This window comes from Lissotriton helveticus, chromosome 5_1, assembly GCF_964261635.1.
Source record: "Lissotriton helveticus chromosome 5_1, aLisHel1.1, whole genome shotgun sequence".
Taxonomy (NCBI): Eukaryota; Metazoa; Chordata; class Amphibia; order Caudata; family Salamandridae; genus Lissotriton; species Lissotriton helveticus.
The window spans coordinates 1,800,734,240-1,800,757,699 of NC_136065.1; the positions used below are offsets into that span (position 1 = coordinate 1,800,734,240).

General features: G+C 44.0%; 1 protein-coding gene and 1 long non-coding RNA gene across 2 annotated transcripts in view; one reads left to right on the forward strand and one right to left on the reverse strand.

Annotated features, from left to right (window-relative positions):
* The window catches only part of LOC144752810 (uncharacterized), a 280,659-nt gene that overhangs the window by 103,601 nt on the left and 153,598 nt on the right, over positions 1-23,460 (forward strand). The window contains exons 4-5 of the mRNA XM_078640659.1: positions 950-1,080; positions 2,420-2,571. Coding sequence (XP_078496785.1) covers positions 950-1,080; positions 2,420-2,571 — 283 coding nt within the window. The remainder of the gene's footprint in view (positions 1-949; positions 1,081-2,419; positions 2,572-23,460) is intronic.
* LOC144753821 (uncharacterized) lies at positions 4,309-9,041 on the reverse strand. Its single transcript, XR_013594548.1, has 2 exons — positions 8,906-9,041; positions 4,309-6,239 (listed from the first exon to the last, which is right to left on the reverse strand). It is a non-coding gene; the product is annotated as an uncharacterized LOC144753821 (long non-coding RNA).

Sequence of the window (23,460 nt, forward strand, 5' to 3'; positions counted from 1 at the left end):
AATAGACCTTTTTTAAAAAAACGTGTGTGGGCTCATTTTAATGGTCCCTGCACCCAATATTTGACAATTCTTTCTGATATACATTGTGACTAGATTGAACAAAGTTATGAAAGTAGTCACACACACCAATTTATCAAGTGTTTTGGGATTTTGGCATGAAAAGGATGCTCCCTTGGGAAGTGCCATGCTCTTTTCATAGAGTGTCATACTAACCTGCGTGGATTTCCTCCCTCTCTACCAGTCTGATACACAGCACTTCTCTTTTTTTAATATAATCAGTTCTGTGTTCACATTATTGCCCCTTGCATAGGAACTGATTGTAAGGAAGTGAGCCACAGAGAGCCTGGATGCTAACTAGAGTATTGTAGTAATGTGTTTCCTCCAGTAGGTTTTCTATATAGTGTGATGTACAGTTTATCATCGTGTAATTTGATATGTACATCTACAAAATGAGTGCTTTAATTACTACACTGGTGTGTGAACTAAAGGACAGTATTCAGCTTGTTGAGCCATGTAATAAAGATACTTAGATGTTCATCAGTGCCTTGCCAGATCATGAAAACATTGTCTATGTAACTCTCCCACGTGCGAATGTGGTGTCTGTGTGAGTTACTTGGGGACAGAAAGACAGATGTTTCCAACTGGTCCACAATTAATACCACAAATTCACAACTACCCTGTGAACCAACCTGGATTAAATCCAGGATCACGATTGTACTGTATGCTCTTGTTCAACTTTCCACAGAGGATGTTATTAGTGGCAGGAGTTTGTATGTCTAGGTTTAAGATTCTGTAGCAGATATCCTAAGGTTTTTATGCAAAAAGTTGGAATTGCTATAACAGGCAAGGCAGAGGACCTTAAGTCTGTGTTTTTATTAGCATAAGATGGGATACTAATGGCAGGGTTAGTTGAATCACAAAAAGTAATGTCCTCTGTTTTACACCACAGTTATTACAAGACAAAGTACAAACACATCATTGGGTGGCCAAACAAGATCAAACCTATGCGTACCAGGAGAGCCAGCATGTCTGCTGTGAACGATGAGCAGTACCTAAACACGATAGGGAATCATAATGCTGGTAAGGAAGGACCTATGATCTTTTGTATAGTCACTAGGAGATAAGTACGCACAATGTTTATATACATGCATGGACTGATATAAGGGCCATATGTAAAAAGATCAAGAATTGCTATTTACAAATTGTGATTCTTATCGAAACACAATTAGGAAATCGCAATTTCTAATGTAAGAATACTTACATCTATTATACAGTAAGTCAGGGTGGGTCTCGAATTGATCTACCTCATAAATATTAATGAAGTATTTCGCAGTGTGCAACCAATTAGGAGTGATAGTCCATTAGGACCCCTTCCCTTTTGCAAATGATTACAACTACCTTCTAGTAGTCTGTAGAAATGGAATGTTTTACGACTGTAATTCAGTCACAAAACATAAATACATACAACTACAATTCTGTAGTTGGAGGGGATGCCTAAACACCCCCTTCCTAATACCAAATTGCGATTTGGTAGCAAGTTACTGACTCACAATTTGGAATTACAAGTGCATGGCGATTCGGTATTTGGAAGGGGTGTGTTTTGATTGTCCCTTCCAACTGCCAAATTGCAATGGTATTTATTAATGTTTTATGACTGCATTATGGTTGCAAAACATACATTTTTCTACCCACTACTAAAAGGTAGTAGAAATCCTTTCTACATTTAGAATTTAAACAAAACATTTTTTAGGAGCATTCAGTGGCAGGGCCGGACTGGGAACCAAAACTGACCCTGGCAAAGATCTCGGCTTGCCACCCTAGGAGAAGCCGAGCTGTTTGCCAGGGCCGGTTGCGGCTGATTTTGTTACAGGGGCTGATTTTGCAGCTATGCTGCAAAAACGGCCCTATAACAGAAACGGCCCCCAGGGGCCCAAAATCGCCCTCCCCGCCCTAGCGGCCCACCGGGGAACCCCCTGGTGCCTGCTACCGCAAGTCCGGCCCTGTTCAGTGGTCTCACGGACCATTGCCAAATCATAAAAAATGAAACTTAAATGTTCCATCTTCTATTTTTTAAATGCATCCAGTTTTCCTTTATGTTTAATGAACTGACTTCGAAGGACATGCGTTGTTTTAAGAAATTCCTCACTGGTCGCAAAAATACTCACCGCAATTTGTGACCAATATTTTGCATCCAGTGTTTTGTACTTCTAGCCCTTAGGGAATAGTTACAGTGCAGCAGTAGGGTAAAGTTTAATCCATGGAAATGCTATTTGTGAATAAGTAAAGATACATAACAGATATGAGAGCCGCAGCATGTTGCCACTACCCTGAATGGCTGAGAGGCATGCTTTAGCAATACTTAAAATAACTCTGATTCTGTGTTGCCTATAAATTATTTGTGTTTATTTGCCTTCACTAGCTCTTGGTCGGAAGGGGTCCTATGCAACCCCATTTTGCCCTAAACGGGACTGTAGCCTGAAGGCAAAGACACCAAGCCTAACAGCCAGAAAGCAGTCTCTCTTTTCAAGTGTGGATTGGGAGAGTCATAATAGAGAAAATACCATGAGGCAGGTAAGAACTATAATCACACCTGTGCTTGAATCCGGGACTTTCAATCTCTTTTCTTGTTACAGTGGTAAACATAGGAGGGGGCTAGCTATTTACAAAGCATAGCCAAAACAATTAAACTCCTTAGTGCACATTGTTGTGCAAAAATACCAGATCCAGCAACAAATGTAAATAAATTGTAAGTAATTAAGCAGATAATCTCATTAAAATGAATTGTAAATCACGTATGAGAAGACAAGACGAGTAAGTAATTTGTAATCATGTAGATTATTAAGGTTACTACTGTCATGTTATAGCTTTACTCTTTTGTACCTTTTTATTAGGTTTATTAACTTGTCACTGCAAATATGATTGAATAATGAAAAGGTACATGCAACATTGTCAGCAACCAAAATAAAGAAACAATAACATTAGAACACATCTTTGGGTCGTGCATTTTAATTAGCAGTTAGTGAGGTGGTGGGTGCAGCAAGTGAGGGAGGGTAATATAGGGCCACACAAGAAAGTATAGATAACCAAAAGGCACCACATAAGTATCAGAAATTCCTGGATTCTGCATTGTCCCCTCTACTGTTTACCGTGAGCACATCCTCTGCTCATAAGCAACAACCAGGGGGTACGAATCCTAACTAAACTCCCATTTCAAGGGCAGGACGAGAAAATACCCATGTCTTGTCTAAAACTCTAACTCTAACTCTGAACAATCTAACAATTCAATTATTGACCATCGACTTCTCAGATCAGTCTATTGGAGGAGTATCAAGGCAATTACAAGAGGAACGTCAGTGGTTTAGCAACGTTGACCCCCACGTTAAACTTATTATCAACCACTCGTTGCATATCCATTCACTATGACCGTAATGGCCCAATAGCCTTCTGGTAGGTGATAATCAGTAGTTTCAGGAGCTCATCTCATATCGCTCATAATAGATAAAGAATACAGTGCTGCTATATTAGGTCATCTGCTGGTCTGTTGGAGATTGCTGGCCAGTTGTTGTCGGATTGAACTGTGAAATCTGAGTCTCACTCTGAGCTGAACCTGGAGTGACCCACCTCCAATGCTTCATGTTCACTGTATATATATTTTGTCAAGCATTTCCTGGTTAAAGTTCCAATGTCTTCCCATTCTTTCTGCATTTGGGTGGTGGCTAGTTCTCTGCGCCCTGCGGCACAGTCTCCGCTGTGGTCTTGGTTGCTGCTAGGGGAGTTCTTCAGTGGCTTTGCCATTACACTTGTCTAGCCTATTCTGACTATCTTACGGATCATTTGATAGCCATGTTTTATTCTCAGGAATGACGTTGAGCCTTGCTGGGAATAGAATGGCATTCCGAATTTTCTGCTGGCAGCTGTGATTTCACTTTCAATAAGACAATCTTCAATTTTGTACCGCCCACATGTAATCAGGGAACAACATGACCCATGCATCTTCTACAATCAAATGTCCTGCTTATCTTGCTGCTGCAAGGATTGTGCCTGGAACCCTATAATTTAGAATGCGTTGCATCACTTTTTCTTGGCAGTGACCGCGCGGTAGCGGTCAAGCTGGGACTCTATGCGCTTGCTCAATGATAAAATGTCAGAGAGTCCCTGTTTTGAATGTGGCTTCTCACCAATAAGCCACACCCAATCACTGCACTCCCACCTGGGAGGCAAATATATCATTACACCTTTGCATAATGTACACTTTTAAGCATGTCTTACCACCCCTGGCACAGCAAGACTGCAACACAAAACAAATAGTACCTTTTGAAAAGGAGTTTTATTTAACAAAATGCAAAGACTATCACTTTTAGAATAAGGCTTGGGGTTTATTACATAATACTCTCTAAACAAAGGCTGTCTCAGATACCAAATGCATTAGATTCAAATATATGTAACAAACTTATAATCTAAAGGCATGAATCAATAACTGAGTAAACTATAATACTGATTAATAAGCAAGCAATGACTGAAATAAGATAAGATACACTGGACGTCCTGCAAGAGATCAGAAAGATATATATACACAGAGTAGAGGATCACTCTGGATGTGCACCTCCCACACCACAAAGAAAACACCTCAAACGATCACAGCCACTGGCTCACATCACAATGGCAATAATTACAACACTCAATACATCTCCTGATGCATACACTGCCCACTTCTGGCTGGGGGAAGTCTTCACACAGCTGGGGATCAGAGCTCAGCAATCTGGGTTCAATCCGAGATAGACACGTCTGCCCTCACTCGGAATCCAAACTCCCAAAACTTCCACTTCCAACTTCCACCAGACCAGTGGAGGCTCCCCCTTTTAATACAAGTGAAAACATTGGTTGAAGCTTCTATCAAGCCCCGCCTCCTTTTCCCATCAGATACCGTACCACTCAGTGCCGGGGACACAGCATTGGTTGATCAGGCCTTTGCTATGACTTCGAGAAGGAGCCTGCACATTCCTCTGATAAGAACCGGTTTCTACTAGCACACAGAGTGCAGAAAACAAGTGAGAGCAAAACATCACTTCTCACCTAGAAAGGCTCAGAAGATGGAGTCGCTTAAGCATAGGCCACTAATGCAAGATGGCATAATATTATGCCAAAGCCAATAGGCAAGCCCTGCCATTAAGCAAGATAAAGTCAGGAAACAGAATGATCAAAGCCAATAGTAAGAACTCATAGTTCTCACCACTGACACATTCCTACACAACTGCACACCTTCAAATGCACATCCCACACGCTCTGCTCTTGGCAAGACTGTTCCACTCAGTAACAGCTCCCACTGAAAGACAGCAAGATTACAGAACAGAAGAGAAACAGGCAAATGCAGGACCATCCTACATTAAGGAACACACTAAAATCAATTAAAATGGTGATAGTTGGAGGTCATCATTGGGTGCCAGACTACAAAAGTGGCTCTTTCACTACATTCCACTCCATGACCTTCGACTATCACCATTCACATATATCAAAAATTGAGTCACTCAACTAAAGACATAACTATCAATGAGAAACTGCATTTCTCAACTAAAAAACACAACTATGATTGAAAAACTCAATAAAACCACAAAAGCATATGTCAAAGCAAGTCTCAACTGAAAGACACAATTATGTCATTTCTCAATTGAAAGCAAACCATCTAAAACTGCATGTATACGCAAAATAAATGAACTTCTGCTGCTAAGACAGCCAAACTATTATGAATGGCCCGCTGAAAAATAAAAGCATTTCAGTCTCTAGGTCAGAAAATATCTGCTCAAATTGCAGAACAACATCTCAGTTGTTCACCTTCTTTAGTGTTCAAACTAACAGTTCATCTGTGTGAAAGATACACAGCTCTTGAATTTTGTTTCCCTCACAGGTCAATAAATCAACTCCAATTGCAGCACATCCTTCTGCTCACTATTCAGGCAAAAACCAACAGGCTGTCTGTGTGAAAGGCACACAGCCTTCTCGCTAGTCGCGTCCTCTCCATCTACACCACATCAGTACAGTTTGCTTGGCATAGAAGGACCACATCCAGTCCATTCAGCAAAGGCAGACCCCATCCGGTCCGGTCAGCCACAGGACTTCAACTTCCACCGTCCGGCTTGGCAGCTCCACCAGGCTTGGGGAAGGTTAGGGAAGGGGGGGCACACACACAAGGGCGGTGCAGGGGGGAAGGCATCACTCGCACCCTGGCACCGCAATCTGGCAATCTGAAATGATAAACAAGTATCACTTTTCTAGCAAAACAAAAAAAATTCAAAACACACCTCTTTTTTTTTCTTTTTTTTAGAAGTCTAATAGTTTCATTTTTGTCTGCAAAACTCTCCTCTACATCTGGGGAATTGTCTAAGAATACTACCTGCGCTATAGCCTCTAAGTTTTTTCTGGTAACATCTAACTTTTTCTACACAGCTAGAAGGGCTGGGGCAGCCTGCTTCATTCTTCACTCGCTCCTTTAGTCCCCCTCATTTACAAAAGCTTCCGCGGACCAAAGTTGGTCCATTGCCAATCATAACAAGCAGAGACTTCTTTCCTGGCCCCCACCCAATTTCCTCCAAGGCCGAAGTGCCATGCACTCCTGCCAACTTTCGTCTGCTCCTATCTATTCTGTGACTCTCCTCATGGGGGGGAGGAAACCTGCGCATTTGCAAGCCTCCTGAACATCCAACTCAACGATGCAAGCACTTCACCATCACTGACTGTGTATTTTATTTCTCCCCCTGCACCAAATTCTTACGTGCCATTTCATGTCAGAGATGGAAAACAGCCTCACATTTAAATGCATGCACCTTTATATATTTTTTAGGAAGCACATGTCACACAGTCTAAAAACCCTTCTCTTGTCTCAGACAAAAAACAGCTTTAACCTCTCCTGACCTCCAGCAAAGCTTTGTGGTCTGTGTTTAAATGCTCCACAGTTCTGTCTGACTAATTTAAGCAAATTCTAAACTGTCATTTGTCTACAGGACTATTGGTAACTAAAAGACAAAACATTGGCAGCATTAAAAAGTGGCATACTAAGTCTCATGGTACTTCTGTAACAATATCTGGGGCAGCATCAGTCAAAGAAGGTATATTTATTTTGCAACAGTCAATTGTCATGGGCCAGGAATTCTTACATTTGCACCAGCTATACAAAACATTTTATTCTTGCGATTGATGTTACCAAATCTGCCTTTGTCAAATTCTGCGCAGACTACCTTCCTGTCTATATGGGCCATTTAATAACCACTGCAATCTCCCATAGGCAAATCACATATTCTCTCCCACTGGTCTGTCCAGTATCTTTTAGTGTGCAACAGCACAGAGTCATGGACATTTGTTCAGCATCTGAATTTAAAAGTGACTTCTTTTTTCCCTGCACTTCACTGTGGCTAAAATGGGCACATTGCTTTTGGGTAAAATCACAAAATACATTTTTAGAGCTTTGAATTAGCCAGTCATAATTATTGTACACCGTTTGCTGTTGTTCACTCTCAAAATCGTATGGTTGCATTTGTATTTTAACCTGTTCAGTGCTAATGACAAGGTGAACTCGTCATGAGGCACACTGGAGCTGTGCTCATGACAAGGTGAACTCGTCATGTATAATGGGATTCAATAAATGTCAGCGCAGGAGGGGAAAAGCCTTAGCAGCCAAGTGGTTAAAGCAAAATGTATCGTGCACTGTTAGGTCTGCTTTATCTTCACAACCGGGGATCGGTAATTCTGAAACACTGGTCTGGTTATCTCCCTGCACATTCCTTTCTAACTGAAAACCCTCTTCAGAAGAATTAATTGAAACAGCCTGTGCAGACTGCAGTCCAACTGCATTCTCTGTTACATTTTTCACATTTAAATCATGAACGTTTAATTCTGTTTTCAAAGGTATATTTTCACACTGGGCATCAATTAACATTTCCTTCAGCTCACTGCATTCTTTTTGCAAATGCTCAAATTGTGGATGCATGTTAAACAACACATTAAAAATAATCCCACTATCACTGTCTGAAATATCATCCCACGTTTCAGGGTTATATTCTGAGATGTTACATTCTCGTTGCAGCTGAGCACATTTTAAATGCATCTTTTACTGAACACTTTAAAGGGATCCAGCCCTTTCTGCCTAACGTAACAAGCTATTTACAAGCCCTTTAAACAAAACACATTTAAACACACAGCAATTCTTATTCAACCCAACACAACTAACTCACGCATGAGCCAAAACACCATATGGGCTACCCCCATGCAAATAAATCAATTGATATCTGAGAGTCTGCTTTCAATTTCTTTAAAAAAACAAAACATATTTTTTCCCCTTTCAAATCAACGTTTATATCCTGCAACGGACTACGCCAAAAATGTTTTGAATGTGGCTTCTCACCAATAAGCCACACCCATTCACTGCACTCTCACCTGGGAGGCAAATATATCATCACACCTTTGAATAATGTACACTTTTAAGCATGTCCTACCACCCCTGGCACAGCAAGACTGCAACACAAAACAAACAGCACCTTTTGAAAGGGAGTTTTATTTAACAAAATGCAAAGACTATCACTTTTAGAATAAGGCTTGGGGTTTATTACATAATACTCTCTAAACAAAGGCTGTCTCAGATACCAGATGCATTAGATTCAAATATATGTAGCAAACGTATAATCTAAAGGCATGAATCAATAACTGAGCAAACTATAATACTGATTAATAAACAAGCATTATCTGATATAAGATAAGATACACTGGACGTCATGCAAGAGATCAGAAAGATATATATACACAGAGTATAGGGATCACTCTGGATGTGAACCTCCCACACAACAAAGAAAACACCTCAAACGATCGCAGCCACTGGCTCACATCACAATGGCAATAATCACAAAACTCAATACATCACCTGATGCATAAACTGCCCACTTCTGGCCGGGGGAAGTTTTCACACAGCCGGGGATCAGAGCTCAGCAATCACGGTTCAATCCGAGATAGACACTCTGCCCTCACTCGGAATCCAAACTCCCAAAACTTCCCCTTCTAACTTCCACCAGAACAGTGTAGGCTCCCCCTTTTATTACAAGTGAAAACATTGGTCGAAGCTTCTAGCAAGCCCCGCCTCCTTTTCCAATCAGATTTCGTACCACTCCGTGCCGGGGACACAGCATTGGTTGATCAGGCCTTTGCTATGACTTCGAGAAGGAGCTTCACATTACTCTGATAAGAACCGGTTTCGACTAGCACACAGAGTGCAGAAAACAAGTGAAAGCAAAACATCACTTCTCACCTAGAAAGGCTCAGAAGATGGAGTCGCTTAAGCATAGGCCACTAATGCAGGATGGCATAAGATTATGCCAAAGCCAATAGGCAAGCCCTGCCATTAAGATAAAGTCAGAAAACAGAATGGTCAAAGCCAATACTAAGAACTCATAATTCTCACCACTGACACATTCCTACACAACTGCACACCTTCAAATGCACATCCCTCACGCTCTGCTCTTGGCAAGACTGTTCCACTCAGTAACAGCTCCCACTGAAAGACAGCAAGATTACAGAACAGAAGAGAAACAGGCAAATGCAGGACCATCCTACATTAAGGAACACACTAAAATCTATTAAAATGGTGATAGTTGGAGGTCATCATTGGGTGCCAGACTACAAAAGTGGCTCTTTCACTACAGTCCCTGAGGAGCTACTATAGTTTTTATCCAATTTTAGAGGCAGGATATAATGTTGTTTCCTTCCGCTTGATCTGATAAGTCAACCATTCTGACATTATTATGGCATCATCACCCTTCCAAATTCTCAGTTCAGTTCAAGAAAGTGAATTCTGTGAGCGAGTCCCTTTACCCTGTTTCAGAGAGATGCCGCTTCCGGAGTGAGGCTATTCAAGCATGCCTCGGCTTGTTTCGCTTTACTTGCTAACTTTTTATGATTTTCTGGCAATAGATTCATGTCAATCACAACAGATACTATTTTATGTTCCAGTGTCTCTCAGGTGAGCCTAATAGGATGTTGTCTAGTTTAATTTATGTCTGGCGTCCCCTTAGCTACCCTGGTTGAGGTCATACTGCATACTCTCAGCTGCCTGGCCCTCTCCATCAGCCTCGCTTCTGTGGCCTTTATTATCTGGGCCTTGAACACCCCATTTTTGTAGCAAGGGATATGTTGGTATATACTGCAGCGGTATTGTCTATGAGGCAGTCAGCTATCACAAGGCATTCTTGCCAATGTCCCACTCCCCTGGGCTACCCCCTAGTCACAGTATGTCCTGAAAAGGATTGCCTCACCTGGATCAGACGCCCATATCCAAGAAGAGGGGCCGCTACCCATGGAAATAGGTTCATACAGCCTTACTAGCTTCATGTTAGTGTTGTGCCTGCTGCCACCTCTCAGGCAGTGGTGATGCATCAAGCTTGTGTGCCTTTCAATTGTCCACGAGGTGCATCATCTCTGTCTCACTGATAACTAATCTGGATTGGTCACTTGTCTATAGGTTCAGTAATGATGAATATCTCTAACAACATGGTCGGTACAGTTCCATTTTGCTATCGTTGTCAAATACTCATCTCCTCCACCCTGCCTGTGTAGCCAGCAGTCCCCGGCTGCAGTCAGTGCTAATCAACCCAGCGTGTCTTCAAGGAATGTACAGCTGTTTCACACATCAAGAGAAGGCTTGGGACTTGCTAAAAGATGCAGTAAAAGAACCATTGCTGCACATGAAGCGCTGTCACTCACCTCAGGCTGCAAGTTGCCGCCCTGCTAGGCCACAGCTTGTGGTGTCAGGAGGTTGTTCCCTCCAGTGTAGCATTCTACAATGGTACCTGCTTCCGAAGCACCTCTGTCGGAGGTCTGGTGTCTCTGCAGCTCATGGTCACCGCAGATGTACCCCCTCGCCGTGGCATTGTCAGCATCAGTCCTTTCGCCTCTCCACGGGGTCTGCTATCACAGCCTTCCCTCCCAATTATGCGGTCATTAGCAGCATCTCCCCGCTTCCAGCTCTCCTTTGGCATAAGCATCACTGTTCATTGTAGTGTTTGGCCACCCACTACACTGTCCTGGCTAACTGCGATGTTGACAGCTAACCCCACACCCACTCAGCCAACTCGGAGGCTTGCTAGGTATGCTCGCTGCCCACAGCTGTTGAATCGCGTCCTCCTCATTGGTATCAGCTCCTCAGCATTCAGGTTCAGCTATGGATGGGCAGCTATGCTTGCAGATATGTTGGATTAATTGAAGGGGGCTGCGCGAAGTTCACTGAGCTGCATCTGTGGTAGCCACACCACGCCCCCTATAATCACTTTTTACTTGAAAGTTTTTAGGTACCTGTTCTAGCCTAAATATCGTGGGGGATATGTGGTTCCTAACCCCTCTATCCAAGTGGTTTTAGGGGTTAAGGATACAGAATTATGTATGCCTCTGCAAGAAAACGTAGTTTTCTTTCCATCTAGCCATAAAAGCAGCCCCCTCATCTTCAGCTTATTGGCAGTTTTCTGTGTGTTGCACGTGGCCAGTTTAGTCTTGCACAATATCCTGTAATGTGATAGAATTAGAATAGAAAATGTACAAGCTTTTGTAACGAAAATTTTAATTTCAGTTAAGGGCACAGAGTCAAGGATTATGCTTTCTTCTACCTTTAACACCCCAGCCACATTAAACAGCATTAAACAATTATACCAACACTTCATAGCAGGCATGACGTTACAATTACGAAAGAAAAATGTAATTTGATTAGCGAATAAGCTGCCTTTGTATGTTTAGTGCTCCCATACTAATAGGTGTAGTAGCACTTTATAATAACTTTAAGTACATTTTTGACGACTACTTTTAACAGTAGATTCCTCACCTTAGTATATCCCCCATGTGCCAGACTTTGGTCTGGAGAATTTCTTATCACTGCTTCTGTGCAAGGTGGTGTTGTGTGGCTCTGCGCTGACTTCATACCGCCCCAGAAGTGACGAACCGGAGACGCATATAGTGCCAAATTTACACCTCCAAAATGTTTTCACAGCAGCGTGCTAAGGAACAATGTCACCATCAAAAACATCAGGAGTCAAGCTGTTCCGTAAATGCAGGAAGCAGATATCTGTCACAGTCTCACCGATGGTCTGCCTATGGGGCCTGACCTGCGGCTATGACTCACAGTTGTGTGAAAAATGTGCCCTAGTGCACCCAAAGGATCAGGAAGCAAAGCTGTATGCTGCCAAACACAAAAGGAAGTCCCGGTCTTCACTTAGATGTTGCTCCCATTACAGGTTTCTGGCCCAATCCTGGTCACAGGGCTGTTCAAGTGATTGCTCCACTTCCAGCTCAAAATCTTCTAGTAAGTCCACTTCCAAGCATAAAAACACAAAGTGGGGCTCTCCCTCATCCCACCTTTGACCTTAAAGTGAAGGCACATGGGGCACACTCCTTTAAGGTCACTGACCAAGGAACCAATCCCTCAGTTGGTCACGATGAGCCAGGGACATGTTGTCCCTGTGACAGATTGAGCTATTCAAATACGCCATACTATAAATATTCAGTGTGCTTCTATCTCCTCCAGGAGCACCTTCAGGTACCATGGAACTGCAGGGGCCTCGAGGCGGGTTACCGTCAGCGGTTCCTTCCCTGGAACTGGTTGTACCTGGAGCCTGACCTGTACTTACTCCAATACACACTTCTACTCTGGCCCGAAGATCCATGCTGGTTCTCACCGTCGACGCTGATATGGCCAGTGCCAGGAATGGTCTGGTGGCGACATCCATATCAGATGCCATACCGATGTCAGCTTGAGGTCGACTGACGTTGCACCACAAAATTACATAAGTGCAATCAGTGGTCAGGCATGCCGACTCTAACTCGGTGCCTCTGCAGCGTTGCATCTATCAGCAGAAGCTCTAATTTCTTGCTGACTCTGATTCTGAGCCTGATTCTGATCCTGTGTCTGTGCAGGGTCCACCTCAGTGTTATCCTTTTCATGTTTTTTTTCTCTTTTTTAGGTAACTCTTTGGAATATCCTTGTTTATTTATTCAGGCGGTTGTTTTTAATGCTTGTTCACAAATGGCAATTATGTTAAAGTATTTGTTTTATTACAATGTGATAATTCAGAATTCTTGAATATATTCATAATTTGTTTTGACATAGTTTGAATTGCATTTCTAGTTTTTGTTTTTAAACAATGAACCATGTTTCATAGAAATTGATATCTTGATTTCTCAGTTATTGTTTTTAAGCAAACACTTTCTTTCACAGAATATAAGAAGGCGGGAGGTTAGGGGGCTTCCTAATTGTTTATTATGAAGATGTGTTCACCATATGTAGACTGAATATAACCTGGAACAAAGTTGTTTTTAGATAGAGAAGAACTTTGCTCCAGGGATTTGAGACAGACTCAGCTGATAGTCGTAAATACCTTTATTGCTGAAGGATACAAAGAAGGCACTTTGAGTCCGTCCTCCATTCAGCTCGGCTTACCTGCTGGACTCGAGGGCATAGTCACTGGAATGTGGACACAGAAATAGCAGCCGCTGACTCCTTATTGAACACTGCTATAGAAAAGTATACATGTGTGAACCATCTATGAAGCTCCTGTAGGCCCATTATCAGTGCTGAGTTTAACTTAGTCGGCTAAGGGAAAGGAGGGGTGGGGGAAGCAGGAAACCTCTACAATACCATCTTATTGTTATTATATTTGCTATTGTTCTGCCTACTAACATAGTATTGACTCTTAGGTGTATTTTTATAATAACTAATATTTGTATTGTGCGCACTAGGTAAGATTTTGATTTTAATAAACCTTGAAAATATATTCCTAGCGCTCTTTAATGTGTCTGAAGGCTGGAGTTTCACACAATATTCCTCTGAGGTTTCATAGGACTGATCAGTACTAAATACGTACCTCACTCATGTAATGCTCACTGGGTAGTGAGGGTTGCAATCCATTGGGTTTTCTCTCTCTCATGTTGGTACATTGACTAAGTCTTTAATGCCAGAGGGTCTAGAGAACCCTTTCTCGAGGCATGTTCTCTAAAGAAATCTAGAAAGCATTACTAATAGCCGAGGCTTGTGTTATTATATTGGCCTCTTCCATCAGGTCGGACAGGTGCTTTCTCTCTGCTGTGTGTTTGTCAGGCTTTTTACTTACTAAAAACGTTTAATTCCCTATTTCGATTTCTGTTTCAATCTCATGTTTTGAATCTGTTTTACAATGTCGTAGCAGCCTATTCCGAAAGTTATACATTTTAGGGACAAACACACAAAGAGTGATGGGAGAAATGCTTGCAAATAGTCTAACTACTGGTAATTGCTTGGGGAAGCCCTCCAACCCATTATTTTTAGCCCACCATGCAACTTCAGATTAGACTCAGACATATACAAATCAGCCTTGATCCTCCTCCAGTAGGAACAGTTCAACCCAAACAGCCAAGCCAGGTCCTCTCTGAACCGGAAGTCAAGCAAGCTTGGGCCTCTGCAGTCATGTGCAGCTTGGTTCCAGTGGTACAGTAAGTGGGGACCCACGTCTGGTCACCCCTTTGGCCACTTAGGCTACTTTTGTCTGCTTGATGTAATGACCTAAGTGGCCAGTGGTATGCCCCAACATGAGCATGCCTCGACTGAAGAGGCCCAACAATGCCGAAATTGGACCCGAGTTACTTGTGCACTTTTTTGGAGTGGGCTTGGCTGGGGAGTCTGGGCTGGACTGTTCGTGTTAGAGCAGGACTAAGACTGATGTGCACGATGAGTTGAAATGCTACCCCAAACAATTGCCAGTGGTTGGACTATTTGCAAGCGTTCCTCCCATCACAGAAAGGAGGAGTATGATAATGTCCTCGCAGAGGATGACTGACCTCCGGTTTTTATAAGGGATGCACCTTGAGGTGAGGAGGTGATAATGGAAGCATTTTTCTACTTATTACCTAAGGAACTCATGGAGAAATATGCTTGGAAGTGCACTTTTAAGCGAGCTTAGCATTGTATAAAAACCAAGGATGGTGGGTCAAAGAATCTGTTGCACATGTGATTCTGTTAAGGACTGACCCCGAGGTGCAGGCTCATTATGCTCTAAAGTCAGAAGGTAAGTGCAATATAAAAGCTATGTCTGATAGAGACTGTTAGTTGTAGATTCCTTACCATAGAATTCCCCCTAGGTGTCAGTCTGGATCCCGAAATTCTTTCTTCAGCAGTACACCTGGGTGTCGTTAGGTGGCACCGGTCGGCTATGCATCCATCGTGGGCGCTGGGATTACTTCACAGGACCTACATAGACGCCCACTGTGAGAGGCTGGCTTAGTATATGGTGCTCACTTATATAAGCAAAAAGAACAATTGATGGACAGAATGCAGAAAATTCTCATACATTCACCCCAGTACAAAGATTTGGGCTTAAATCCATATTTTTTTTTGTTCACCATGCCATTCCAGTTTGGACCCAGCCATATGCAAATCAGTCTTGACCCTGCACCCAATGGGAACACTGCCAGGACAGGTCCTTCCTAAGATTGGAGAAAGAGTTGTGCTAGACCCTTAACAACCAATCTAAAAGTTCAGTAGAACTTACGTATTCTATAGTATTATATGTGCCTAATGCTAGTGATGGTTTGTCAATTAATCCACTCCTACATTAGCTAGTAAAACAATGCAGGCTTGAATCCCAACCACTGCACTCCAATGTGAGAGTCTGGCTTGGTATATATTGCTCATTTATGTAAGTGAAGCACCCTGCACTAATCCAGACAACCCTCATGGTGATTTTAGTGGTCTTAGACAACCTTAGAAAGCACTCTAAGTGGTAGCTGTGGAGAGCAGCCTTCAGGCTTAGTCCAGAAGGAGTAAAAAGCAGCTTGTTTTACCAGTACTTAATCATATGGTATAGTTTAAGTGGAAAAGAACCACACAGTGCAGTTAAAAAAATAGGTATTTATTATTAACATTCACTAACACAATGAATTATCTCCTACCCGGAGATACATCACAATTCACACAATACTTTGTCAATAGAATACATAAATAGCACAGAATACACAGCGGTCCGCAAGGGGGGACCAAACCATATACCAAAATAGTGGAATGCGAACTACGACCTAAGTCGAGAATGAACCCAGCGGATGTAGAAGAGCCGGGGACCCAAGTAACCAAGCAAGGTGAGTATCTAGGAACCCCCACGGAGGTCATGTACAGACCTTGTCCTCAACAGAAGTCAATGGGTAAGTGTGGTTGCAATTTTAAAGAAGGACCCTTCCCAGCGGACCACGAAGAAACCAGGTGGAAGATGGAAGGTTGGAGAGTCACCCCACCCATGGATACCACAGGAACTAGGTCACCTACACCAGGGAAGTCGGGTTCATAGGTGTAAAGTGACGCCGGAAACCGCCATAGACCACAATGGACTTCAGAAAAGATGCAGCTGGCGTAGAAGGTGAAAGTGTCTGGTGGAACCCAAAGGTGGATTCAAGATGAGAAGTACCTGCAAGCAAAGGGGACAAGGTCTATGCCACTCAGGAGTAAACAGGAAGCACAGAAGAAGAATGCTCACCCATGTCGGAGATGTAGGAGAGTTGATGGTGCCCTTGAAATTGCAACTGTACGGACCAGGCAATGCAGAGGAGGGCCAGGAGCCGTGCAGAAGCTGTCCTACGTTGGATGTCAAGAGCCAAGGGGTCAGTGTCTGGCAGGGGCACCAACAAGCCTTCGCAGCGGCAACCAAAGTAGTTGAAGATAAAGGTGCAGTGTCGGGACCAGCAAGGTTCAAGTGACTCACCACGAGCAGGTAAGTCAGAGCAGGCTCCTAGCATGCAGGAGAGCCCCCTGGAGCCAAAGAAGACCCTCGAGAGGACCCACAGGCTGAAGGCACAGGAGTCGCATGAGGACCTCAAGAAGCGCACCAAAGGATGAAAGCCCACCGTGCAAAGGATGCGATGCAGGCAAAGATCTTGGCTGCAGGAGATGCTTGAGGTTGGAGCTTCTTGGAGCCCAGAGATCTCTCGAGGAGAGAGTCAACAAGCCTTGGCAACAGCAAGTCGACATAGTGCACAGGGGTTCTGTTCCGATGAGGGATACTGGCCTCAAATTTGGTGGGAAGACAGTGCAGGCCTCGAGAAAGTTGCATAACCACCACCTATGTTGCTGAGTCTTTCGTAGCCCAAGGGAGCCCAGGATCAGCAGACCAGTCTGCTGTGTTGCGGTGTCTGCAGATGCAGGGGCGTGACTCCTTCACTCCAAGGGAGATTCCTTTGGGTGTCTTGGATGTCCACAGGCCCTGTGAAGAACCTGCATGCATCACAGGCACAGACGTTGCAGAAGACTTGCTGGATGATGAGACGAGGAGCAGCATCTGTCTTCCCAGTTGCAGTCTCTGTTCCCCACGCGAAGTCCAATGAGTTCCAGAGTGCCCCGACAGTTGAAGTGGTATGTGATCTGAACCTTGACCCACAATGAATCTAGGGACCCCACCCACAGTAAGCCCTTAAGTACCTTAAGGAAAGGGTTGGAATGATTCAGGGATCCCTCCCAGAGGAGGTGCTGGACAGTGGTGAGGATACTCCCATGTCCTTTGTCCAGTTTCGTTCCAGAGCGGGAGCCAGCAGCTCTTTGAACTGGTTTGGACTGGGAGTATGCAGGGTGCCCATCAAGCAGTCTGAGTGGCCCTGGAAAGCGCCCCACCCAGTCCCAATACACAAAGTCCTGTCTGGGAGGTGGTCATTCCTCCCTGTGAAAGGATACCTATTGTCCTGCCTTCCTCTGCTTGAGCTTGGCTTAGCAGCAGGAGGGCAGAATCGTGTCTCTGGTCGGCAGCAGCCATAATTTGCTGTCGGGGTCTAGAAGACTGATCCCGGGAGCACTGAGGCCTTCCCAGAAGAACTTGACAGTGCATGGAATCATACCTCCCACACCGTTTACGGTGTGGTGGTATGATTCCATGGAATCATACCTCCCACACCGTTTACAGTGTGGTGGTATGGTTCCATTGAATCATACCTCCCTCGTCATTTACGGTGTGGGGGTATGTTTCCAACATAGTTGATACCAAACACAGCAGGGTTTGTTACAGCCAGTTTAGAGATGGTCATACCGTAATGACGCATGGCCACTCTATGTATCTTAATGGCTGATGCACTTACAACCCTGGAGAATGGACTCCGAAGGTTGTAGGGTGTGTCCTGCTCATGCAGGAGCACCATCACACTTAGAACCGAGCACCCTGCCTTCAGGATTGAAAGGCCTGACGTATAGGTTTTAAGTCCAGTGACCTCATATATGGAAACTTATATCTGTGGTAAGTGGTGCTAGCACCAGCTTACACAGGGTGCAATGGCAGGCCTGTAGTCATAATTTGAGTGGTCTTTCATGGGTGGCATAATAAATGCTTCAGTCCATGGGAGACCCCTGGTGTACCTATGCCCTGGGTACCTTAGTACCATATAGTAGGGATTTATCAGGGTACACCAGTAGCCCATCTGGTGTGTACCTAAGCACTCACCATGTCCAGTTTTGGGAAGAAGCACAGAGCCTGGGGTTGTGTTTAGCAGGATCCCAGTCAAACTAGTCAGTAAAACATAATGACACCAGCAAAAAGTGGGGGTGTCCATAAAAGCATAACCTACTTTTCTACACAAACCCCCCCTCCCCCAAAAAGGTAAGGAGATGAGAATTACCTTGCTAAGTTGAGTCTTCATTTTTTAAGTGGAAATATCTGGAGAATCCATCTGTATTGGCATAGTTACTCACAGGCCTATGTTCCACTGAATAGTCCATCCCCTGTAGGGAAATTGACCACCTCAAAAGTTTGGGATTTTTACCCTTCATTTGTTTAAGCCATAAGAGGGGCTTATAGTCTGTCTGAACAATGAAGTGAGTACCAAACAGGTATGGCCTCAACTTCTTCAAGGCCCAGACCACAGGAAAGACCTCTTTCTCTATAGCTGACCAACGTTTCTCCCTGGGGGCCAGCCTTCTGTTTATAAAAGCTACTGGTTGATTCTTGCCCTCTCCATTCAGTTGTAACAAAACAGATCCTACCCCTATCTCAGATGCCACTATCGGGACAATGAAGGTTTTGGAATAGTCATGACTTTGCAAAATGAGAGTAGTGCACATGGCCTGCTTCAGGTCATCTAATGCCTTCTAACAGCTAACTGTCCACTGAACTCTCTTTGAAATTCTCTGGGAGGTGAGATCGTTAAGGGAGTCACAATGGACCTGTATCCATTAACAAACCTCCTGTAGTTGTCAGGAACCTAATTGCAGTTACAGGATCAGAGGGTAAGGCACAGGTGAAGCGTTATAGATTTAATGGGGTAAAAGTACTGCCACGCTGGAAGAAAAGTTTTATTGTGTCCAAATTAATGTTCAGACAGTGTTTGCGGTCACTAGTGATTACCACCAGCATGGCCGCCAAATGTCCCGAGCACGCAGTGCAGAAGTCGCAGTCTAGCGGTAGTGGTCGCGCGACTGCCGAGCCGCTTAAGAACTGTGAAGGGATTTAGAACTGCACACTTCAACTGAATTACTTACTGGGAGCGTGCGTTTCTTGAAGCCTGCAGTTCGTTTGTGAACAAATTGAATTTAGAGCCTGTTTGTGGAACGTTTCGTCTTGGTGACATTATCAGCACCTCCTGACATTTATCGCATGCGCAACGAGGGAGCAGAATCCAGTCTAGCAGCGAATTTGCCACGAGTAATTCCTCGAGTCAAGAAGCAACTTGGGGAACCGTGAGTTATACCGGCAAACTGGTGTTTTAGCTCCGAGCGCCACCTGCTGGTATTATTTGACATTTGTCCTTGTGTAAACTTCATTCACGAAGCTTATTTTTTGAAGACTTGTGCAAGTATCCTTGCTATCTGGTGTGTTCTCATTTAGTGACTGCAGCATTAGTTTCTCTTATGAACATTTACAGTAGTTGAAGAAGTATTCAACAGGACCACTTATTTTCTGCAACAGTTTAGACATTATAGGTAAGTCTAGGTTACTGGACAGGGTTGGGGTGTGTAGAGGGTTAGCTCATTTAGGTAATACTTATGTGTGTTTGCAGACGCTGTATACCCTAACTACAGAGTATAGAAGTCAGTCTAAACTGCATGGGAGAGAAGCTACAAGCCAGGCTTTGCAGGTAATACAAGTCTCCATTGGGTGTTGGATATAAAGTATACATTGAGTGCAGGTGTTAAGTGTTGTCTTTATACAGGTGCAGTATTCAACTTCACCAGCGAAGACAGAAGACCTGAAAAGCAAGTTCTCTATCTGGCAGTCTCTCTCTCTATCCACTTCCCCTTTCCCCGCCGCTTCAGCAGTTGCCTAGATTTTTATTTCTGGCGGCTTCTGAGGAGGAGGGGCGTTGGGAGCATCGGCGGCTTCGATGGAATTCAAGTGAGCTACTTGACAGATTGAAGTGCCACTGTTTCCGTCTGAGCCACGATGGCAGAGGGTTTAGACCTAAAGACTCTGGCCGGAATTTTGGATGGACTGCAAAGTCAGTTAACCCAATCCGCAGAGGATAATAGGGCATTGAGAGAAGAAATAAAAAGGTCCCAACAAGAGAATTATATAATTAAAACCAAAATGGAGGAGTTACTGGCTGGAGGTTCTTCGGAATCCAGTCGGGGCTCCGCTTCAGAGGTTACGACGCAGGTGATTCACTCCGTTGCGCCAGTTGTTCCATTGGCTAACCCTGAAAGGTTTGGAGGGGACCCACACAAGGCACAGATATTCCTGACCCAGTGTTCGTTGCATTTTTTGTGCAGACCAGTAGTGTTTAAGGATGACAGGGTGAAGGTTGCGTTCATGCTGTCCTACATGAGCGGTGATGCAGCTGCCTGGTCGATGCCTCTGATTTCCAGAGACGACCCAGCATTGTACAACTTTGATGTGTTTAAGAAGGAATTTCTACGTATTTTTGATCGGAGAACGGCAGAACAAGCTACAGATAATGAACTCTTAGACCTGAAACAGGGAAACCGGGAATTGATAGCATATATTGCCCAATTTAACAAGCTAATTGTGGAAACGGAGTGGCCAGAAAGTAAACGTTCCGTTATCTTTTACCGTGGATTAAAAGACGAATTAAAAGACGCTCTGGCGCAGATTCCAAAAAGGCCACGTGAGATATCGGAACTGATTGACCTGGTCCTGCAGCTGGAACATAGATTGTCTGAAAGGAAGTCAGAAAAGAAGAAAGATTTTCGGGCATACTTTCCACGGCTAGACCGAGCAAAAAGTGAATTTACGAAAACAGAAAACGTCGTAGGGGAAGAACCAATGCAGATTGGCTCAATCAGAGGACCTTTGTCCAAGGAGGAAAAGGAGAAAAGACGAGCTAATAATTTGTGCCTTTATTGTGGTGTATCAGGTCATTTTGTGAAAGACTGCCTCAAAAAACCCAAAATCAGTGTGGGTTTAAAAGCCAAATCCCACCAGTAGAGGGAGCTGCTCTGGTGGGAATACAAGCGAAGTCGGCTCCTGAAATACAACAGTTGATAAACACTCTTCAATCGGCAGCGCCTCATTTAACTGTATCATTTGTCATGAGGTTTGGAACCAGGGAGGTGAAAGACGTATCGGTAATGATCGACTCCAGGGCCACCGGAAACTTTTGTGATCTGACTTATGCGAAGGAAATTGGCATTCATGCATTAAAGAAAAAACATAGTGAGGTAGTGAAGGCTGTGGACGGCACAAACCTCACGTCTGGACCAATTACTGAAGAAACGGAAACCTTGGAGTTGGTGGGACTTCAGGGTCATCATGAATTCCTGCGTTTCAACTTAATCGATGCGCCGCAGTTTCAATTAATATTGGGATTGCCGTGGCTTACGGAGCATAACCCAAAAATTGACTGGGAAAGCAGATCGGTGGGGATGACTTCAGAACATTGCCGAAGAAATTGTTACTCGACATGTACGCAGAAAATGGTGAGCTCGCCTGCTCGAGAATTGGCCCAACTTACACGCCAAGTGTGTGTTTTGGAAACAAAAGAAATTCCTGCTGAGTATCAGGACTTGGCAAGTGTTTTTGATAAGGGTAATGCAGAGAAACTTCCACCCCACCGGGAGTATGATTGCAAGATTGAATTAGAACCAGGTGCCAAGTTGCCGTGCAGTCGAATTTACGCACTCACTGAGGCGGAAAACCAGTTCCTGAAAAAATATTTGGAGGATTATCTAAAAATTGGATTCATACGTCCATCGCAATCGCCAGTTTCCTCGCACTGTTTTTCCGGCCGAAAAAGGACGGCACCTTGCGCATCTGTATTGACTACAGAGCGTTGAATCTTGTGACCATCAAAAACCGTTATCCACTACCTCTTATCTCCCAGATGTTGGATCAGGTGAAGGGGGCGAGAGTTTATACGAAGCTGGATCTTCGCGGCGCCTATCATCTGGTGAGAGTTGCTGAGGGAGAGGAGTGGAAAACGGCATTTCGCACTAAGTATGGCCTCTACGGATTTCAGGTGATGCCTTTTGGGTTGAGCAACGCTCCGGCAGCTTTTCAACACTTTGTGAATGATGTATTAAGAGAATTCTTGGATCGTGTGGCAGTTGTCTATATTGATGACATATTGATTTTCTCAGATTGTATTGAGAATCACATACCACATGTGAGAGCCATCTTGCAGAAGTTGTTAGAGAATCATCTGTACGTCAAGCTGGAGAAGTGTTCATTCCATGTGAATCAAGTGGAATTCTTGTGGTTCATCCTGTCTGCGGAGGGGGTGGCTATGGACCCATCAAAAGTGCAGGCAATTCAGGATTGGTTATCTCCCAGGAATGTAAAGGACATTCAGAGTTTCCTTGGCTTTGCCAATTTCTACAGGAGGTTTATTCCAGACTTCTCTGCCAAGGCCAGCCAATCACGCAACTTCTAAGAAAAGGGAAGACGTTCATCTGGTCAGACGAAGCGGAGGAAGCTTTTCAGTTTCTAAAAAGGGCGTTTGTTTCGGCGCCAATCTTGATGCATCCAAATCCTGAGGAGGAGTTTTTTGTGGAAACGGATGCTTCCGACTTCGCCACTGGTGGGATTTTGTCACAAAGAAATAAGCTGACCGGGCAACTCCACCCTGTGGCTTTTCGTTCAAGGAAGTTATCAGAGACAGAGTTTAATTACTCCATCGCGGATAAGGAACTGTTGGCGGTCAAGGAGGCTTTTCAGGATTGGTGCCATTATTTACTGGGGGCTAAGCACAAGGTGACAGTGTATACAGACCATCGGAACCTGCAATTTCTGAAGTCAGCCAAAACCCTTACCCCGCGCCAACTGAGGTGGTCTCTATATTTCTCTGAGTTCGACTTTGTCATCACATACAAACCGGGAGTTAAGAATGGGAAAGCAGACACTCTATCCCGCATGAACTGTTCGGAGGACAAGAGAATTCCAGTGGAGGAACCAATTATTCCATTGGAGAAAATTGTAGGAATAATCAGTTTGGAAGATTTCGCCAAGGAAATTCGGCAGCATTGTCCTCTTCAGGATCTGGAAAAATGGACAG